Source organism: Populus euphratica, unplaced genomic scaffold (genome assembly GCF_000495115.2).
Source record: "Populus euphratica unplaced genomic scaffold, PopEup_1.0 scaffold119.1, whole genome shotgun sequence".
NCBI lineage: Eukaryota > Viridiplantae > Streptophyta > Magnoliopsida > Malpighiales > Salicaceae > Populus > Populus euphratica.
The window spans coordinates 39180-56640 of record NW_011500011.1 but is presented as its reverse complement, the minus strand read 5'-3'; the positions used below and the strand labels follow the sequence as shown (position 1 = coordinate 56640).

Sequence of the window (17461 nt, the reverse complement as noted above, 5' to 3'; positions counted from 1 at the left end):
AGCAAAAAGGGAGACATGTGACAGCCTTTTAAAAGTTTTTGTCACATCGCATTTTGTTGGAAGTATCCGACAGGGGTGTTTATAGATAATGTTTGGTTACTGGCTAAACTAAGAGATAAAAACAGTAAACGAATTGAAGGGAAGCTCACCTCTTTGATACCGACCACCGTTCAGTGAGGCGGCAATCATCAACGAATAATATGCAAATAGGCATTCATTCATTCAATCATCAACGAAGTGACTTCTGATCGTTCCTCCACTTCTAAAACTAGGAGATAGATTGAAGAATTTGGCGGGACACGCACACACACCTCTCTCTCTCTCTCCCCCCCTACTCGTGCATTCACTCTTTGCTTCTTTCTTTTATGTATAAATTGCACTCTCCAGTCTCCAATATTAATTCACAATTAACCGAAAGCAAACTCTCTCATATCATCCTTAACTCTTCCCTACCCATTAATTAGCTCTATCATGGCAACCGTGCTTATACGTAAGCGACTCACTTCCACAGACATCAAATATTGTCTGTCTTATCCCTCTCGTACACTCTGGGCATTTCCGATGGGCGAGGGTCAAACGGCTATGTGGTTTCAAGCAAGAGATCTGACAGGGAAAGTATGGAAGTTTGAGATCTCTAGACGGCCTCATGGTGAATGGTTGAACTACGTCCGTGAGAAGGGCCTATGGCTATCAAAAACCCGTCATCAGAGGTGACTGGTTGAACTACGTCCGTGAGAAGGGCCTTAAAGTTAATGAAGTTATCGTCCTAACAAGGGAACAAGATATTCAAAATGGAGAAACCTACCACGTCAAAGTTGAACCAGATTTCAGACTCACCTTGTAGACCATTGTTTCGGCTTATGAGGTGATCACCTTACTCTTGCTGTGGCATTTATGCTTTTTTCGATCTGGTTTCAGATCCCCTAGAGAGTCTTCAACTTCTAGGGTTTGGTTTAGTCTTGGGTTTATTTTAATATAATCTTTGACGGTATGATACTATTAATCAATATAGTTATACACTCACATAAGTTGAGTCTACTCAGTGTTCGAGTCTACTCTACTTCTAGCCTTTCTTGGTCTCTAGCAGTTCTCTCAGCCATTGAATCTCTCCTTCCCTCCCTCCCTCCCCTATGGCAACGTTTTTCCTGAAGTTTTCGCTGAGTTTTTTTGGTTTGTGCTAAAAAGAAATAAAAAAGATACAGCCTTTTGGATGTCAAGGCTGATAAGTTGTTGGATTTGTGGATTGTGATCTCTTTGTTCAGCTTTAGAATTAGCATAAATTTCATGGATTTGACCATGATAAAAGCTTTGACTAATGGAGTCTCTTTTGTTCTCTTGAGTTTATTGGGATGCTGGAGAAGATAATTGATGATGGCTAAAGATACCATGAGGGTGGAAACTATGTGCTATAGTAATTGAGTCTCTTAATGATTTGATTTTTTAGTGCATTTTCTTGAGTTCTTTGTTTGTGCTAAAAAAAATATACCTCTTGATTCCTATATAGCTATGCATCTCTTTCCTACAACGACTAACACAGACTCTGACCAGACGCTTTTTTTTTTTTTGGATACGGAATGGTGTAAAAGTAAAACAATTGACTGAAAGATTTTGTCGTAAGAAAAAATCAATCCAGCCATTTGGGTGTTTATTCAGATAAGTTGATAGATTTGTGGAATGTCATCTCCAATCTCTCTGTTGATATTGAGCCTTTGAATTAGCACAGGCATAAATTTCATGAATTTGACAAAGATAAAAGCTTTGACTAATTGATTCTTTTCTGTTCTTATTCAGATGCTGGAGAAAACAATTGTTGATGGCGCTCAAGATACCAGGAGGGTTAAAGATGCAGAATACAAGAATGCGTAGCATGCCTTTTAGACAACTTAATTAGGGGGAAAGCTATTGCATTTTTGGTATCAACTTAAGGTTACTTTTTTTTTTCTTATGGTTCTTTATATGGATAGCATCTACTATATGTGAGGAATTGTCAAAATTGTGTGAATCACTGCATAATGTTAGTTTTTTTATTAGCTTTGAAATATATAATCGTTATCTTGAAGCAAAAACGTACGTTAGTCTGTCCAATTTTTCTTTTTTCATTGCATCGTTGACGATTTGAGTTTGAGCTGAGTAATAATCCATAGCGTTTAAATCAAATATTGATATAAAACATTAAAAAATAATTTTGAAATAACAACGGAATAAACGGTGACTAAGTTTTTTTCTTTTAACAACAACAATTAAATTAAGTTCTCTACAGAGATGATGAAGGAGAATAAATGATGAATAATGATGAGAGGCGTCGACGTGTATAAAAGGAAATGGCGACTCGAAAGAACTAGCCTACCGAACCCTTTTAAGTCATGTCGGCTTGGTGCCATGCACATGCTGAGGCTCTGTAGCTCCAAGCAATATTTGACTTGTTTGCCTCCATAGGAGTCTCTTGAGTTTATGGGGATGCATGCAGTTGAGAGTGAGACTTCTTGGCTAAAAACGGTAAATAAAGAAAAACGGTGTCAAATTTTCTCACAAAGACAAACAAAAAAAAGAAAGAAACATACCATAGCATACAAGCCATTGAATCTCTCTCTCTCTCTCTCTCTCTCCCCCTCCTGTGGCAACGTTTTTCCTGAAGTTTTGGCTGAGTTTTTTCGTTTGAGCTAAAAAAAATGATACATCCTTCCGGATGTCAGACAATTTATTTTATATTTTGAGTGGTTTTAATGTGTTAAAATAAAAATTATTAAATTTAAAAACTAAAAGATAGATGTTGATTAAAATAATTGATCCCCTAGCATAAACTTAATTGGGTTCAACCACATTGTGTTTTAGAAATAATTTTTTATTTAATTAAAAAATAATAAAAATAAATACGCACACAAAAGTGATTGAATAAAACTTAAGAAAAAAAATTATAATTCAATTGTTTCTCCATAATTGCATAAAAAGCAAAACTAATAAATTTAAAAAATTATATAAAAAATTTATAATGAAGACATCAAGGATATTCTAATTTTATTCAATATTAATGAACAAATTATCATAAAAATTCTGCATATGAAATTGATATATGATTATTCATAAATGAGTGATTCATATAAAAGAAATTTAAATTAAATTGTAAAGATCAAAATAAAATTAAAAAATATATATAGCAATTAAAAAATTCAAATTTTATATAATTAACCTATAACAAGATGATTTTTAGTTTCTTGTAATTTTTGAAATGTATTTTTTGTCCAAAATAAAAGAAAAGTTCTTTATTGAAAAACCAAGCTATATTTTTTTTATATTAAATAATTTTTTTATTAAATAATTTTTTTAATAATAAACAAACATATAAAACATTAAAAAATAATTTTCAAATAACAACGGGCGGTGACTAGGTTTTTTTCTTTTTACAACAACAATTAAAATAAGTTCCCCGTATAGACGATGAAGGAGAATAAATTATGAGGAGTGATGAGAGGGGTCGGGTCTATAAAAAGAAATTACGAATTGAAAGAACTAGTTTTTACGTTTATAAAAAAAATTAAATTATTTTTAAATTAATATTTTTTTAATATTTTAAAATTATTTTAACATATTAATATCAAATATAAATTTTTAAAAATAAAAAAAATTATTTTAATATATTTTTAAATAACAAATATTTTAAAAACAATCAAATCTGACATTTAAATACACAGTTGCTGTCGGCTTGATGCGCCATGCACATTCAATATTTGACTTGTTTGCCCCCGGCAACGCGCTACCCTAAAGTCACACATCAGCTTGCGTGTGCTCAACGGAAAGCAACACCCTAAAGCAAAAGAAGAGATGCCATGGATTCAGTTGTTTGTTTTCCGTTTGATTGATTTAATTTGTTTTTCGGAGTTTGGTTTTCTTGTTTATTTGGATCTGTAACAAATCTGCCAGAGTACATGTTTGGTTTAAAGCAGATGGTATGCTTGGTTATTTGATTTATTTAATCTGCCAATATATTTATTTATATTTTTCTCTTGGTTTCTCTTAAAAAAAATTAAAATGTTATTAATAATTATTTATTTATTTATATATAATTTTCAATTTATTTGATTACATGTATACATAAATTTTTTAATTTCTTTTATTTTTTAAACTAAAAAATTATTTTGAAAAAACTTGTATATATAAATTTTTATAAAAAACAAAAATATTTAACTTGTGATGGAGAGTGAATCATGTATCTAGTAATAACTATTTTTTTTAATTGAAACAAACTTTAATATTTTTCTTTGTTTTTTGAAATATTAAAACATTGTTTTAATATATATAAAAAAAAGCTTGGTTCAACAATAAACCTGAATTGGGTTAGATTTTAAATTAAAGAATCACTTAATTGATTGGATTGATATTTTTTTCCTCGCTACCTTCGATGTAACTAAGCGGAAACTATTTCATATGTTTCTTAATTTAAATGTAAGACCCATGATCATCATATAAAATTAATATGATTTTAATAAGTAAATCTTGTTGGGGAATCCGACAAGTGATGTACTGATATTTGCTCATAGAAAGCCAAGCACACTGATACAATATTTACCATGGTTTGACAAATCGCCTACATCCACAGGAGAGTTGATATTATTAGAGATAACAAAAGAACACAAAACAAATATATGGATTAGGAGGATTACACCCACTCTAACTCAACTCTCAGCTCTCACACACACTGCTACCTTGGCAGCCCTTCTTTCTCTCTTCTTCTCACATGTTGCACTCTCATTACTCTCTCTCTCATTTTACTCTCAAACAATGCCTCTATTTATAGGCATCAATGGTAAGACAAGATCCACAAATCATGGCATGATTTGTGGCACTAATGGTGGCAACATATGGGTTGCACCATTTTTGTCAATGGTGGTGCAACTACCATTGTAGCCTTTTGACAATGGTAACCCTACTTGTTAGGGTAGGTTGCCCAATTTATGTTCATTAATGGCAAATCCTAACAATCACCCCCTTTGACATTTATATAGGTAATTATCCTCTTCCTTCTTTAGTACAAGCTTGCATTGCGGCTCTTCCAAGCTTACCATTCCGAGAGCATCTGTGGCCAAGTTTACAGGTACTCGCCCAATCTTTCAATCACCAGAGTTACCAAAACACATTTTTTCTCACACAAAAGGATCATTACAACTAGATGGTCTCCTACGTCACATCTGAAAAATCTTAACGCTCATCTCCGGAACACGACATTCCCCTTCGAGCATATCAACCATGCTCGGTCCGGAATGATTTATCAAGCCTCACACCAAGGCTTACAACACCCCCTTAAACAGAAATTTCTATTTCCAAGTGCGACAGTCATTATCTGAGTATCTCAATATGATCACAAGCTCACCACTCTTCTAAGAGTCTACGCATCCTGGAGTTGCATCTGCCCTCTGTTCCACCCTAGGAACCACGCCTAACTTCTCCATGAGTCTCCCGCTCTTAGTCTCAAGAGTTCAGGTAACTCTCCACCTTTAACTATGGGGGCAGCACATTAAAGCTTGATTCATATCTGTCTTCATACTTTGAGTATTACAATGTCATTACCGAGCTCACCACCTTGATAAAATTCAACTTGTTCCAGAAACCTGTGCATGCCCTCTGCTCCTACATAGTAGTCATGTCTTAATGCTCCACAAGTCATCCACTTATTGCCCAAGGTAAATGCCTTCTAGCTCATTGATCTTTAGCATGGGGGAAATATCCATGAAAGTCAATCTGACTTTTGTCTCCATACTCATCATAGCCACTTCATTGGCTATCCTTATCTCCACTTATATCTAGTCATCACATCGGCTTTGGGGCATTCTGAACTGGACTACTTCCACGGCCCTCACACCTTCTCTTTAAGGTGTCTTTGCCTTTCATAGGCGGTCACATTCTCCTTCAGCTGGGATGCTTCAAAGTGGCTCCCAAAAATCTTTTCATAGGCGGTCACATTCTCCTTCAGCTGGGATGCTTCAAAGTGGCTCCAAAAATTCTCTACCACCATGTGGATTAGGGGAGAGATCACTGCCACTGATCACATGGAAAACGTGAGTTGCAGTACACTCTTCATAATTGTCAATCTCGATTTCTATTTTTGGAGCTTCTACACATTTCTGCTTAACAACTCCACCCACAACAACTCCCTTTGGTGTCTTTTTTTTTTTGTCATAGGCGGTCGCACCCCCTCAATTAGATGCATTTGCAACAGCTCATCTTTCCATCCTTGCATGCATTGGAAAAGTCCTCGCTTGTTGCCTTCATCAAAAGCACAAAACACTTCCTGTTGTACAACCTTCACACAGTCTCTGCTCTGAGCTTCATCTGGGAACTCTTCTTCTCCTTGCACCTGTTGTCTCATTACAGTACCTCGTTGGATCCTCCGGGTACTCCTGCATAATCTCCGTGTGTCCTTGTGCAATTGTTGTTCTCCAGATTTCTCCCTATTCCTTGCTTATGTTTGACAATAGCTCATCCTGTCACAATACCTATTCAAGTTAAAATAGGGTGCCAATCTTTATCCCCTTGCTGTATTTCTCTTCCATTATCAAGGTCTTCATCAATTCTTCCCTTGAGAAATTACAGTCACTGAATCTAACTTTTTTGAAGAAATCACCACCGCACCAGATCCTTGATCATACGGAACCCAACTATTCCTTTGTGCCATCATCCTGTTAGTCTTTAACAGTTCATAACAAATTATCACATATATGAAAATAGTACCGTATGGATAATCCTTCCACTAAGCAAGTTCCCAAGAAGGATTGGAGGGGTCACAACGGTCCCACTTAAAACCCAATCTCCAAGCTAGAACTTCTTAGGCCATATCTATCCATTGTACTGTATTTTCATATATACAACCATTTGCTAGCTTTGTTGTGGCTTTCCTTTGCAAATGATCTGGAATATTTTGGTTCCATACCTAATTTCTCAAAATCTAGCGAGACTACCATTGTTTAGATTCATCAAGATTGGTCTTCATCAAATTTCACTCTCCACCTCAAATTATCCATATGATCGAGTGTCTAGAGTGTCTCAATTTTTCCTTCCCTCAAGGCAATTAAAATTCCCCACATAATAGTTCAACACATGTAATTGGACAAACATGTGTGATTTCTTCTTCTTCATCTTCATCTTCATTGACCACCATAATGACCATCGGATGCCTCCTGATCGGGCAATCTCTCTTTAATAATTCACCACCATCATTTCTGGTCTCAATCTTAATGATTGGACCATACCATTGCATCCAAAATGATAAAATTAGCTGGAAACAAGTCTGAAATCTTCCAAATCGCACTTCATAAGGCTAAGATTTTATGAAAACAATTCTGGCCTAATCAGCGATTCAGATTCAATCTCAAATCCGGTTGCACGTAGACTCTGCTACATAGAATCATATCCCTCGGCTCGCGGCTCGGCTCTCCACGTAGACTCCGCTACATAGAATCCGATCCTTCGGCTCGCGACTCGGCTCTCTCGTATCGTGGCTGATGACGTGGTAAGTGGATCCCACAGTGCTGACGTGACTGCTGACATGGCATGCCATATATTCATGCTGATGTAATTATGACATCATGCTAATGTCATCATTATCCGAATCTGGCACGTGGGTCAGGTTGTCTGATATTCAGGTTGGGTCAGCTCATTCGGGAGAAGAAGACGCATGGCGCACGTTTGCACGCGTGGCCAGCTACTTCGCCGGCGCGTGTCGGCGCGTGAGGATGATTTTGATGTCTGATTTCTACGTGGTTTTCAACAATGGCTTCATCTCTTCCTCCTCTACATAGTGGTATGGTCAAAACACAATTTTGACAACATTTATTTTTGAGCAAAATCAAACACCACTTTAAATCATGCGTTTTGATACCAATTTTAGGGGAATCCGATAGGTGATGTACTGATATTTGCTCATAGAAGGCCAAGCACACTGACATAATATTTAACGTGGTTTAACAAATTACCTACATCCACGGGAGAGTCGATATTGTTAGAGATAGAGAAAGAACATAAAATAAATACATAAAGGAAGAGGATTACACCCATTCTAACTCAACTCCCAGCTCACACACACACCGTTGCACGTTGTAGCAAGGTTGTTGCCCATGGCAGCCCCTCTTTCTCTCTTCTTCTCACATGTTGCACTTTCGCCACTCTCTCTCATTTTGCTCTCAAACAATGCCTGTATTTATAGGCATCAATGATAAGACAAGATCCATAAATCATGGCATAATTTATGGCATTAATGGTGACAACACATGGGTTGCACCATTTTTGTCAATGGTGGTGCAACTACCATTATAGCCTTATGACAATGATAACCCTACTTGTTAAGGTAGGTTGCATAATTTATTGCCCATTAATGGCAAATCCTAACAAACCTAAGACCCATGATCATCACACAAAATATGACTAAAACAAATAACAAAATTAGAGTTATAAGTTAGCTAGACACTAACATCTAAAACACAAACCAGAACCCCTTCCTCCAAGCTTAACCCCACCACATTTTGGCATCTAGCTATCTAGTTCCTGCATATAAAACCCTTTAAGCCATCTCCAACCACATCCTTGAGTGAAGAGAAACTTGGATGGATCGAAAGCAAGTTGATGGATATTATGACCGCATTCGAGAGTCCATTTTTCTGTCACATTTTGCTTTGACAAAATATTCGTTGATAGGAAATTTACTCTAACCATCATAGAAAGGATGAGGGGTTGAGTTTAGTCTTCTGGAATTGGGTGTAAGCAAATTACATCTTCTTTTCTAATTTTATAATAAAATCAGGATAATTTTATAAAACATAAATTATAAAACTTAATTCTCAATTAATTTCATATCAAAAACTAAAATTATAAAAAAAATATAAAAAAAAATATAAAAAACCATCAAAGCCGACTTACCAAACTTGTAATCTAGGTTACGATACCAGGATAATATCATGGAATAAAATTTTTGACTAATGAAGTCTCTTTTGTCCTCTTCAAGTTATTAGGATGCTGGAGAACACAATTGATGATGGCTAAAGATACCAGAAGGGTTAAAAATGCAGAATAAAATATTGCATAGCATGTAGTTTAGACAACTTGGGGGGGAAGCCATTGCATTTTTGGTATCAAAACTGAGGAATCAACACTAATCATAATCTTTAATCCAACAAAATAGGGTGGTTACTTTTTTTTTCTTATAGGTCTTGTAGTTTATATGGATAGCATCTACCTTCATGTGAGGAATTGTCAAAATTATGTGAATCGCTGCACAAGGTTAGTTTTTTATTAGCTTTGATATATATTCTCGTTATCTTGAAGCGAAAAAGTTAGTCTGTCCAATTTTTCTTTTTTTATTAATTGTGTTATGTGTGGTCCCGCAACATGTGATGGTGGGACCACCATATTAATTTTCAAGAGACAACATTGTTGTCTCTTGGTATTAAAATTAATGTGGTTCGAGTACTGTAGCGACATAATTGAAAAACATAAGAGAGGAGAAGAAAAACCGAGAGAGAAAAAGAGAAGAAGAGGCAGCAAAGCAGCCTGTGTTCTTCCTTCGATTTCCAGCTCGTTCACCGTTGGATCGGGCTGAGATTTTGATAGCAGTTTCTAGACACGTTACTCTTCATTCTAAACAGTTGGATCGAATATTGGTGGTGTGGAAGCTGGCCGTTTTGATAGAAAACTGGGCTATTAGTATTGTGAGTTTTTCTCAAATAATTCTCCTTTAATCTTGTTGTAATCCGAGAATAAGTTGTTCTTGATGATATATATGTTGTATCCCTTAGTTGAATCTGAGGAAGAATGATTGTGAACCCATTATTTGTTGATAGTGGAAGTTTTTAGGTGAACTACGCTCCCGTGGTTTTTTTCACATCGGGTTTTCCACGTTAAAAATCTTGGTGTTGATCTTTATGATTATTTGCATTATATTTGGTCATTGTTTGATTCTGTTTTTACTACACAAAGAGGAAAAGAATTGGAACATGTGAATTGTGAATTGTATTCTGCTGAATTGATCCGGGTAAATTGATGTCTGGTTGTTCCTTGTTTTCCCAATAAATTGCATCATTGACGATTTGAGTTTGAACTGACTAATCCAAGTAGTGTTGAAATTTCTAACTTGGAGAAATTAAGAGTGGCATTAGACTGTAGAAAGAGGAGGGAATAAAAAGCTTCTTCTGGGAGGTGAATTTTAGGGGACTTAATTTCTTGACAAAATAAAGAAGAAAAGAATCTTCTTTTCTCTCCCATTTTTCTTGCTCCCCAAGAGCTAGCCATATCGGTTCTTCACCCAACTATTCATCACTAAAAAATTCTGCTTGAAATACTTAAGAAGAACTCGATATGTCAATTCATTGGCTAATTAGGAGGATTTAATTTTGGAATCGGAGTAAGTATATGCTATTCTTTGACTTCAAAACGTAGACAGTACGCATGGAGGTTCAAAAGGAGTTCAATGCAGCTTTTTTCTTTATGTAGTGGTCTAAAATAAGTTATTTTTATTCATGTGTTATACATGGCCTAGACTGGGATTTTAATTAATGTAAAAAAAACTAAAATATCCTTAGTTTAATGTAAAAATAAGTTAATTAATACAAAAAAAACTCAAGATGTGTGTTATATGATTTTATTAAAAACTGAAGATATATCTTATTAAAATATTTTCAAACTTTATTATAGAAAAGATATACATAACTCTATCCATTATATTTTATGTTTAATAGTTTTTAAATACATAAATAACTTTTATAATCTAAAAATAATTATAAAATACCTAGGTTTTTATATATAATAAAATAACATCGATGGAAAAAATAAAAAAGGATACAGCAATAAAACCCAAATGAGGATATTTAATGTTCGGGTCAATGTTGAGTGACGAGTAGTTGCCTCTCCATGTTAGAGGCTACTTATTGTCTTCTGTTTTAAATTTATGATCTATGCTTTGTTGTGCTGCCTAACTCTCATTATAATAAATTTTCTTCCCTTTCTCTAACCGGCTAGAAAGGAGAGAGGCAGTTGTGTGCGTGCGTGCGTGTGTATGTGTAAGTGTATCCTTTTCATTTTAGATTATGATTATGATGTGTGACAAATGTTTTTTTTTTTTTATGTTGTATATTAATATGCAGACAGCATCATATAATCCAAGAAGTAACATGTTGTTGGGAAGTGTTTGGAATGAAATTTTCAAAAATTTGAAATTTGTTTTAATGTATTTAGATTGTTTAAATATATTGATATTAAAATATATTTTTAAATAAAAAATACTTTTACAAAAATCATAATCATAATCTTAAAAAATATATATAAATAAAAAATATTAGGAATTTAGAAATTTATATGGATTGCTGCCTATGGTACGACATTAACGAATAGCAGGTACTTAGGCACCTAGACCATTGCAATTTGATCACTCATTCAGTATATTTCAAGAATCGAAACATGAGAAAAAGCAAATCAAGAAAAAAGAAAACATAAAAAGCCGTGCATAAATTAAATGTTTAAAGCATTTTGTTGAATAAAGTGCATAAATGTTCATGTCAGGGAGGGAGTAGAATCTTCAAAAGTTAAGCGTTAGCAAATCAAGTGGCTGGATCATAAATCCTTAATTTGTGCAAATCTGATTCATCATAAATGCTTTTCAATCGTCATTCCCTGTCCATTGCCTGATCTACAAATATTCCCTATCTATCTGATCATTATGTCACTTAATTTAAATTGATTTATCAAATTTGTATTCAGAGTTATGGAATGAATGAGATTGTATCATCATGTGCTCTAATTTATCAATCTTCTTCTTCGGGGACACTGTTGGAAGCTCATGCGCGACAAATGGCTTACGGGTGGAGACATATAATTGTCTGGAGAAGAAAATAACGAGTATAAAGTGCATAAATGGTAATGGCACCGAGGGAGTAGAATTTTCAAATGTCAAGGTTTTAATGAGCTGGCACCAACATATCCTTAATTTGTGAGGAGAATGCTCGGTTTAATGAGTAGTGTCTGGAAAGTGAAGTGTCTACATACAATGAATCACGTTCATGCTTATCCTAAAAATATCTCAAACCGCAAATTAATATAGCACTGTAAGTGGAAGTAGCCTGAAGCTGCTTTCGAGAAACCTATGTTTTCAATGTAAATATAACTAAATTTCACAAACAATAAATTAAATTCTAACATTAATCAAACATATTGTTTGTGTCTTTAAAAGCAAAAGGTGAAGTGAAAATAAACACCCTATTTTACATGCGTCATAACTGGAGTTAAAAAGAAAAGAATGAAAGAAAAGGTTGGGGCTATTTTGCTGAGGAGGAGAAAAATCAACAAAGAAACATTAAGAAAATCAGACCATTCAGCCCAGTATAAAGCAGCAAGAATACTCTTAAACAAAGTTGTCGATTATATTCTTGCCAAGGAGAACAAATTTTATTTTGCTCAGGAAATTGATTCATTCCGAATTACTAGTTAGCGAGAAACACTGGAATATCTATTTGGTGCTCTGGAAGATAAATCCACACAGTTCCCTTCAATTCAAGATGAGAATAAATCTTCAGAAGACTTATAATCAGTGATTTATAAGCAAGTGAGGTTCTGGCTTAGTGATGGAAGGAGCTTGTTCCTTTTCTTTATATCTGGGTTCAAACTTTACCATGTACGCCTATCACCCCCGTGGTGCCTTACCTGCTCACTAGGCTTGCAGGATGTTAAGTAGACCGTAGGGATTAGTCGTGGTGCGTGTAAGCTAGCCCGGACACCCACGTAAATTAAAAAAAAAAAAACTAAAATCAAAACCATGCCATTGTTCCTTCAATGCAAGAAAACTCCACCTTGATAGTATCATTAAGGACCTTAGTAGTAGCTAGCAGCTTCTGAAAAAACAAAAGTCCTGCCCATGCTCAATCAAAGGCTAAAATTTTTATTTCATTTATACAAGTTTTCTGCACATTGATTCATTTACATACTGAGTTCAGCTTTCAATACTCACTGAATAAGATAATTCTGGGCAATCCGTAAATTAATACTAGGGATGACAACGTAGTTAGCGTTGCAGTAACAAGAAACAGTTCATATCATTTCGATCCATAACGTCCAATACATGCTCTGCAAGCTGTTACAATCCTGATCGCCCAGCTAAAATCATCACTTGACTTTACAGACCTGATATTGTTAAAAGCACACCATAATGATCACTAGGCAAGACAGGAAGCTCCAACATCTTTACCTCTCTTCTCACTTTCTTCTCCTTGATATATGATAACCCAGGTATTGCCTCCTTACCAATCATGTCAATTTTACTGATCTTGAAATCACGCAGACCGCATATGAATCGATCCAGTCTCTTTTGCAATGGAAAATTGCCGGACAACATTTGGTTGGATTTGGTATCATATGTCCATCCATTGTCCCCTGGCTTCAACTCTACCCAGGCATCAACCCATCCATCAGGGAAAGGAAACTGACCATCCAACTTATCATCCCAGTTCATGTCACCACAAAAAATCACATTTGAGTTCTTCTTGAGAAGGTTGATGGCCTCCTTTGCCTGATCCACACGTTCCTTGCTGAACATCTGATCCCATTTTGGAGGTGCTGGACAAGGACTCTCTAGATGGCTAGTGGCAACAACTAATGACTTCTTTCCTGGAACTTCAAGCTCAGCAATGCAAAGTTCTCTCCCCATTATTGAATTCATAAAGGGTTTAGTGCTGAAAGATTTTACTGGTAGTTTGCTTAACTGCAAACAAGAGGGCAATATTAATAATAATAAATAAAAAAATTAGAAAAAAAATAATGCCAATATCAAGTCTTTAAGTTGGATCGCTGACAACTACAAGGCAATGTAATAAATGAAATCCAGGCAAGATATTATTTGGTCCTATGATTTACAAAGACACTGACTTTAAGGAACAGCTAAAATTTAGTTATAGGTCAAACGTATTCCGTGATCAGTAAGATTATCAAGGGCTGGTCCAATTAATGAAACACTATCACTCAACCAAAAGAAGGAAAACCTGCAGAAGTTCATTTGACAGCCAACATAAAACCATGTTTCCATGATTCTCCAGTTCGGGTGAGAGAGTGTACAACAAAGAGAATTCTCAGGATCCACCAGTTCGGGTGAGAGAGTGTACAACAACGAGAATTCTCAGGATCCATACTTTGTCAGTACGTAAAGTAAGCCAGAAGCATACTAACAAGCAGAATCACCATCCAGCACATATCAAAACAATACCTGCATGCAAAAGTATCCTCTTGAACTTGCTATTTCAGAAGAAACAGAGCATTGATATGCTTTCCACCAGCTGGATTGCTGAAATATGTCATATATATCTGGAGTAACCTCCTGCAGGAAAAAAAATGGCAATAACTAAGATGAAAGTCAACACAGGGAGATCCAATTTCAAGAGTAGGGAACAAGAAACACCTGTAAGCAAATGACATCTGGTGAATGTAGTTGAATAAGTTCACCAAGTGCTTCCATCCTCCCATGCATCTCCAGGTCTGCTCGGAACCAAACATTGTAGCTCAAAATCTTTAAGGAACCAAACACTGCTATTGAATTTGTATCCTCCGCCACAAATTTAAGAAGCTTTCAATCACATGCAATGAACATACATAACTGAAACCTTTTAATAAATTCCCATCTTCATAGTACTATAACCGAGGCTCAAAAGGTACAGTGTTAGACCAAATATACATAGCAAGCAGTCAAATTTCATGATGGTAACACGAATGCTAAAAAGAAAAAAGCAGCAACTCAACAAAACCAATGCTTATACATAACCTCATCAATCCATCATTATGGTTTCAGACAACATTAATAAACTCACAAAGCAAAAGACCAGTAAATCAAAATAAATAAATATAATTAAATCAACTTGAACTACAAAAATTCCACTTACTTGTTAAAACAGAGACTCCCTTGTTTGATGCCCTAGCTCCTTGAAACACATCCAATTTTACACTAGCCCCGTCACTTTCATCTGCATATACTAAAACATTCAACAACAAAATCTAGAAGACTAACAAGCAAATAAGAACTAACCTATATGAACAAACATAAAGAAAAGCTGGCTAGATGATTATTGAGGACAACACAACAAGCTTAACATGTGACTGTCAACAGGCAATGGCATTCATTTTCACATTTTTCATCTCTAAATATATAAATATTTATCAGTAAGTACTTTATTAAGTAAAAATTACTGAAATCCTTTTAATGCAATCCCATCTCCCAAATAAAATGAGGACAAAAAAGCATAATAAGCAACACACATGAACCTAACATATCAGAGGAATCAAACTGAACATTGTGAACAAAACCAGCAACACAATAAAATTATTAATTAACATAACCTCTCTAATCCACCACTATCAATGAAGACAACATAAATAAATAATAAAGCAAAAACCCTTAAAAAAGACAAACTAGAATCTCACTTACGACCCGCCCTTTAGAACTGTGACTCCCTTGTTTGAAGCTTTAACCCTTGAAAATTGAAACCCACCCAATTTCTCACTATGGCCATCAACCCCCATCTGCATGAATCGGCACCAATTCATTCCAGAAACAAAACTAGACAGACCCAACAAAACCCAAAGGACAAAGAACATTACAAGCAACTCACATTGAACCTCACATACACAATAAAGCAGTTAAACTAACCTCGCTAGAATGAAAATAGCAACAAAACTACAACCTCGGAAATTTCCATTATGAGTAGCACTGAAAGGAAATAAAATCACAGAGCATAAACCTTTAAAAAGAAAGAAAGAAAAAACCTTGAGCCACAAACATGGCATACCCTTTAAAACAATCACTCCCTTGTTTGATGCTTTAATCCTTTGGAATCCACCCAATCTCGCAGAAGCCCTATCACTTCCGAAAGGATTCACTTCTCTCTCTCTCCCTCTCCCACGATCCCAACCACCTCTCCCACGATCCAAACCACCTCTCCCACCATCACTACCATACCCACCGCGGTAATCATTTCGGGGAACACCCCAGCGTGATCCACCTCCATACCCAGGACGATCATTACTCGACGCAGGCCCGCTAAAGGCAGCAGCCGGTGGATCTGAAGATGGCGCGCGGTTGCGGAGATGAGGAGGGACATATATGGATCGAGTAGGGGCATTTCCTGCAGTACCTACACTTCCATTGTTAGCAGAAGAGCCAGCATTTGTGCTCTTATCTGCAGAATTCGAAGCCAAATCAGCCCATGAACTCCTCGTATTCATCACAATTCTTAACCTAAACGCAAAAACCCCAATCCTTTCTGAAAAAAAAATCAACTTCTACTTCCACAAATCAAACTTTACGCAATTCCACTATTCATGATATTACAACTTCAATTCAAGCCCTGATCTGATTCACCAGCTGTCAAAATTGAAATGCAATTCTAATCCATAAAAACAAACAATAATCCTACCGTTTTTCTAGAGAGAACCTGAGAAGGAAACGGAAAGGAATGAGAGAGAAAGAGAGAGACGCTGGAAGGGAGGGAAGGATGGTGTGTTAGGAATGGAGAAGATCGAAGAAGACAAAGAAACCCTAAAATTAAGGATGAAGAAGATGGAAAAGGAACAGATTTTGTTATGAAGAAACGCAAAAATATGTATTGGTGGGGCTTCCAATCAAATCATATCATAATAATCACATTACAAAATTATAGTTATAATTACAAATTAAAAGAAAAAAAAATGTAATTATAACTTTATAAGAAACTCTTACAAAATAGATTACCAGAACTCACAAACTTGCAAAGCGGTGGAGCAACAGTGGATCAAAAGGAAACGATTATCTTCTTAATTTTTTTATATTAAAATATTAAAATATTAATTTAGTGAATTATTATTAGACGGAAGGAATGTTTTGACTATATATATTTATCATTGCTCTAATTTTCCCTTTTTTTCTTTCCTTTTCTTATCTTTCTCTGTTTAAGATTGTTCAACTGCGGTTTCCTGTCTCTTGCTTTACTTATTAATTAATTTTCCTTGTTTTTTTATTTATATTTCAAGTAAATTTTTTTTTTGTATTTATTTGATTATTTAATTTTATTTTTATTTTTTTATAATTAGTTATTAAAAATAGAGTTTATAATAATTTATTTAAATATGTTCAAAATAAATATTTAAATTTATTAATTTAATGAATTAAGTGTTTTTTATTATAAAAAAATAAGTTAATATTCATGTAAAACTACTATTATTAACATCTCTTGTATTGACAAAATTATTTATTGAAATTTAATACTTTCACATAATTTATTTATAAGTAAAATATCAAGTAGAAAACATATTTTTCAAGTATTATTTCTATTATACATATACTTGTTCCTCAATTAAATATCTAGAAATAATTAAATATAATTTAATCAATATACTTATTATATACATACATATACATATATATATATATATATATTGAAATATATTTTGATTTTAATGAATTGAAGTGTAT

At 34.8% G+C, this 17461-nt stretch overlaps 1 protein-coding gene across 6 annotated transcripts in view; it reads right to left on the bottom strand.

The window, feature by feature from the left end:
- Window positions 1–16709, bottom strand: part of LOC105141426 (endonuclease/exonuclease/phosphatase family protein) — a 32052-nt gene extending 15343 nt beyond the window's left edge. For 2 of the 6 annotated variants that reach the window (XM_011048643.1, XM_011048644.1), the window contains exon 1: window positions 15801–16697. In XM_011048643.1, coding sequence (XP_011046945.1) covers window positions 15801–16236 — 436 coding nt within the window. In that variant the 5' untranslated portion in view covers window positions 16237–16697. Of the gene's footprint in view, window positions 1–12887; window positions 13730–14227; window positions 14339–14419; window positions 14566–14897; window positions 14979–15446; window positions 15535–15777 lie in introns of those variants that run through there. The other 4 variants (XM_011048646.1, XM_011048645.1, XM_011048647.1 and 1 more) reach the window with 4 other exon arrangements.
- Between the last annotated feature and the right edge of the window lie 752 nt (window positions 16710–17461).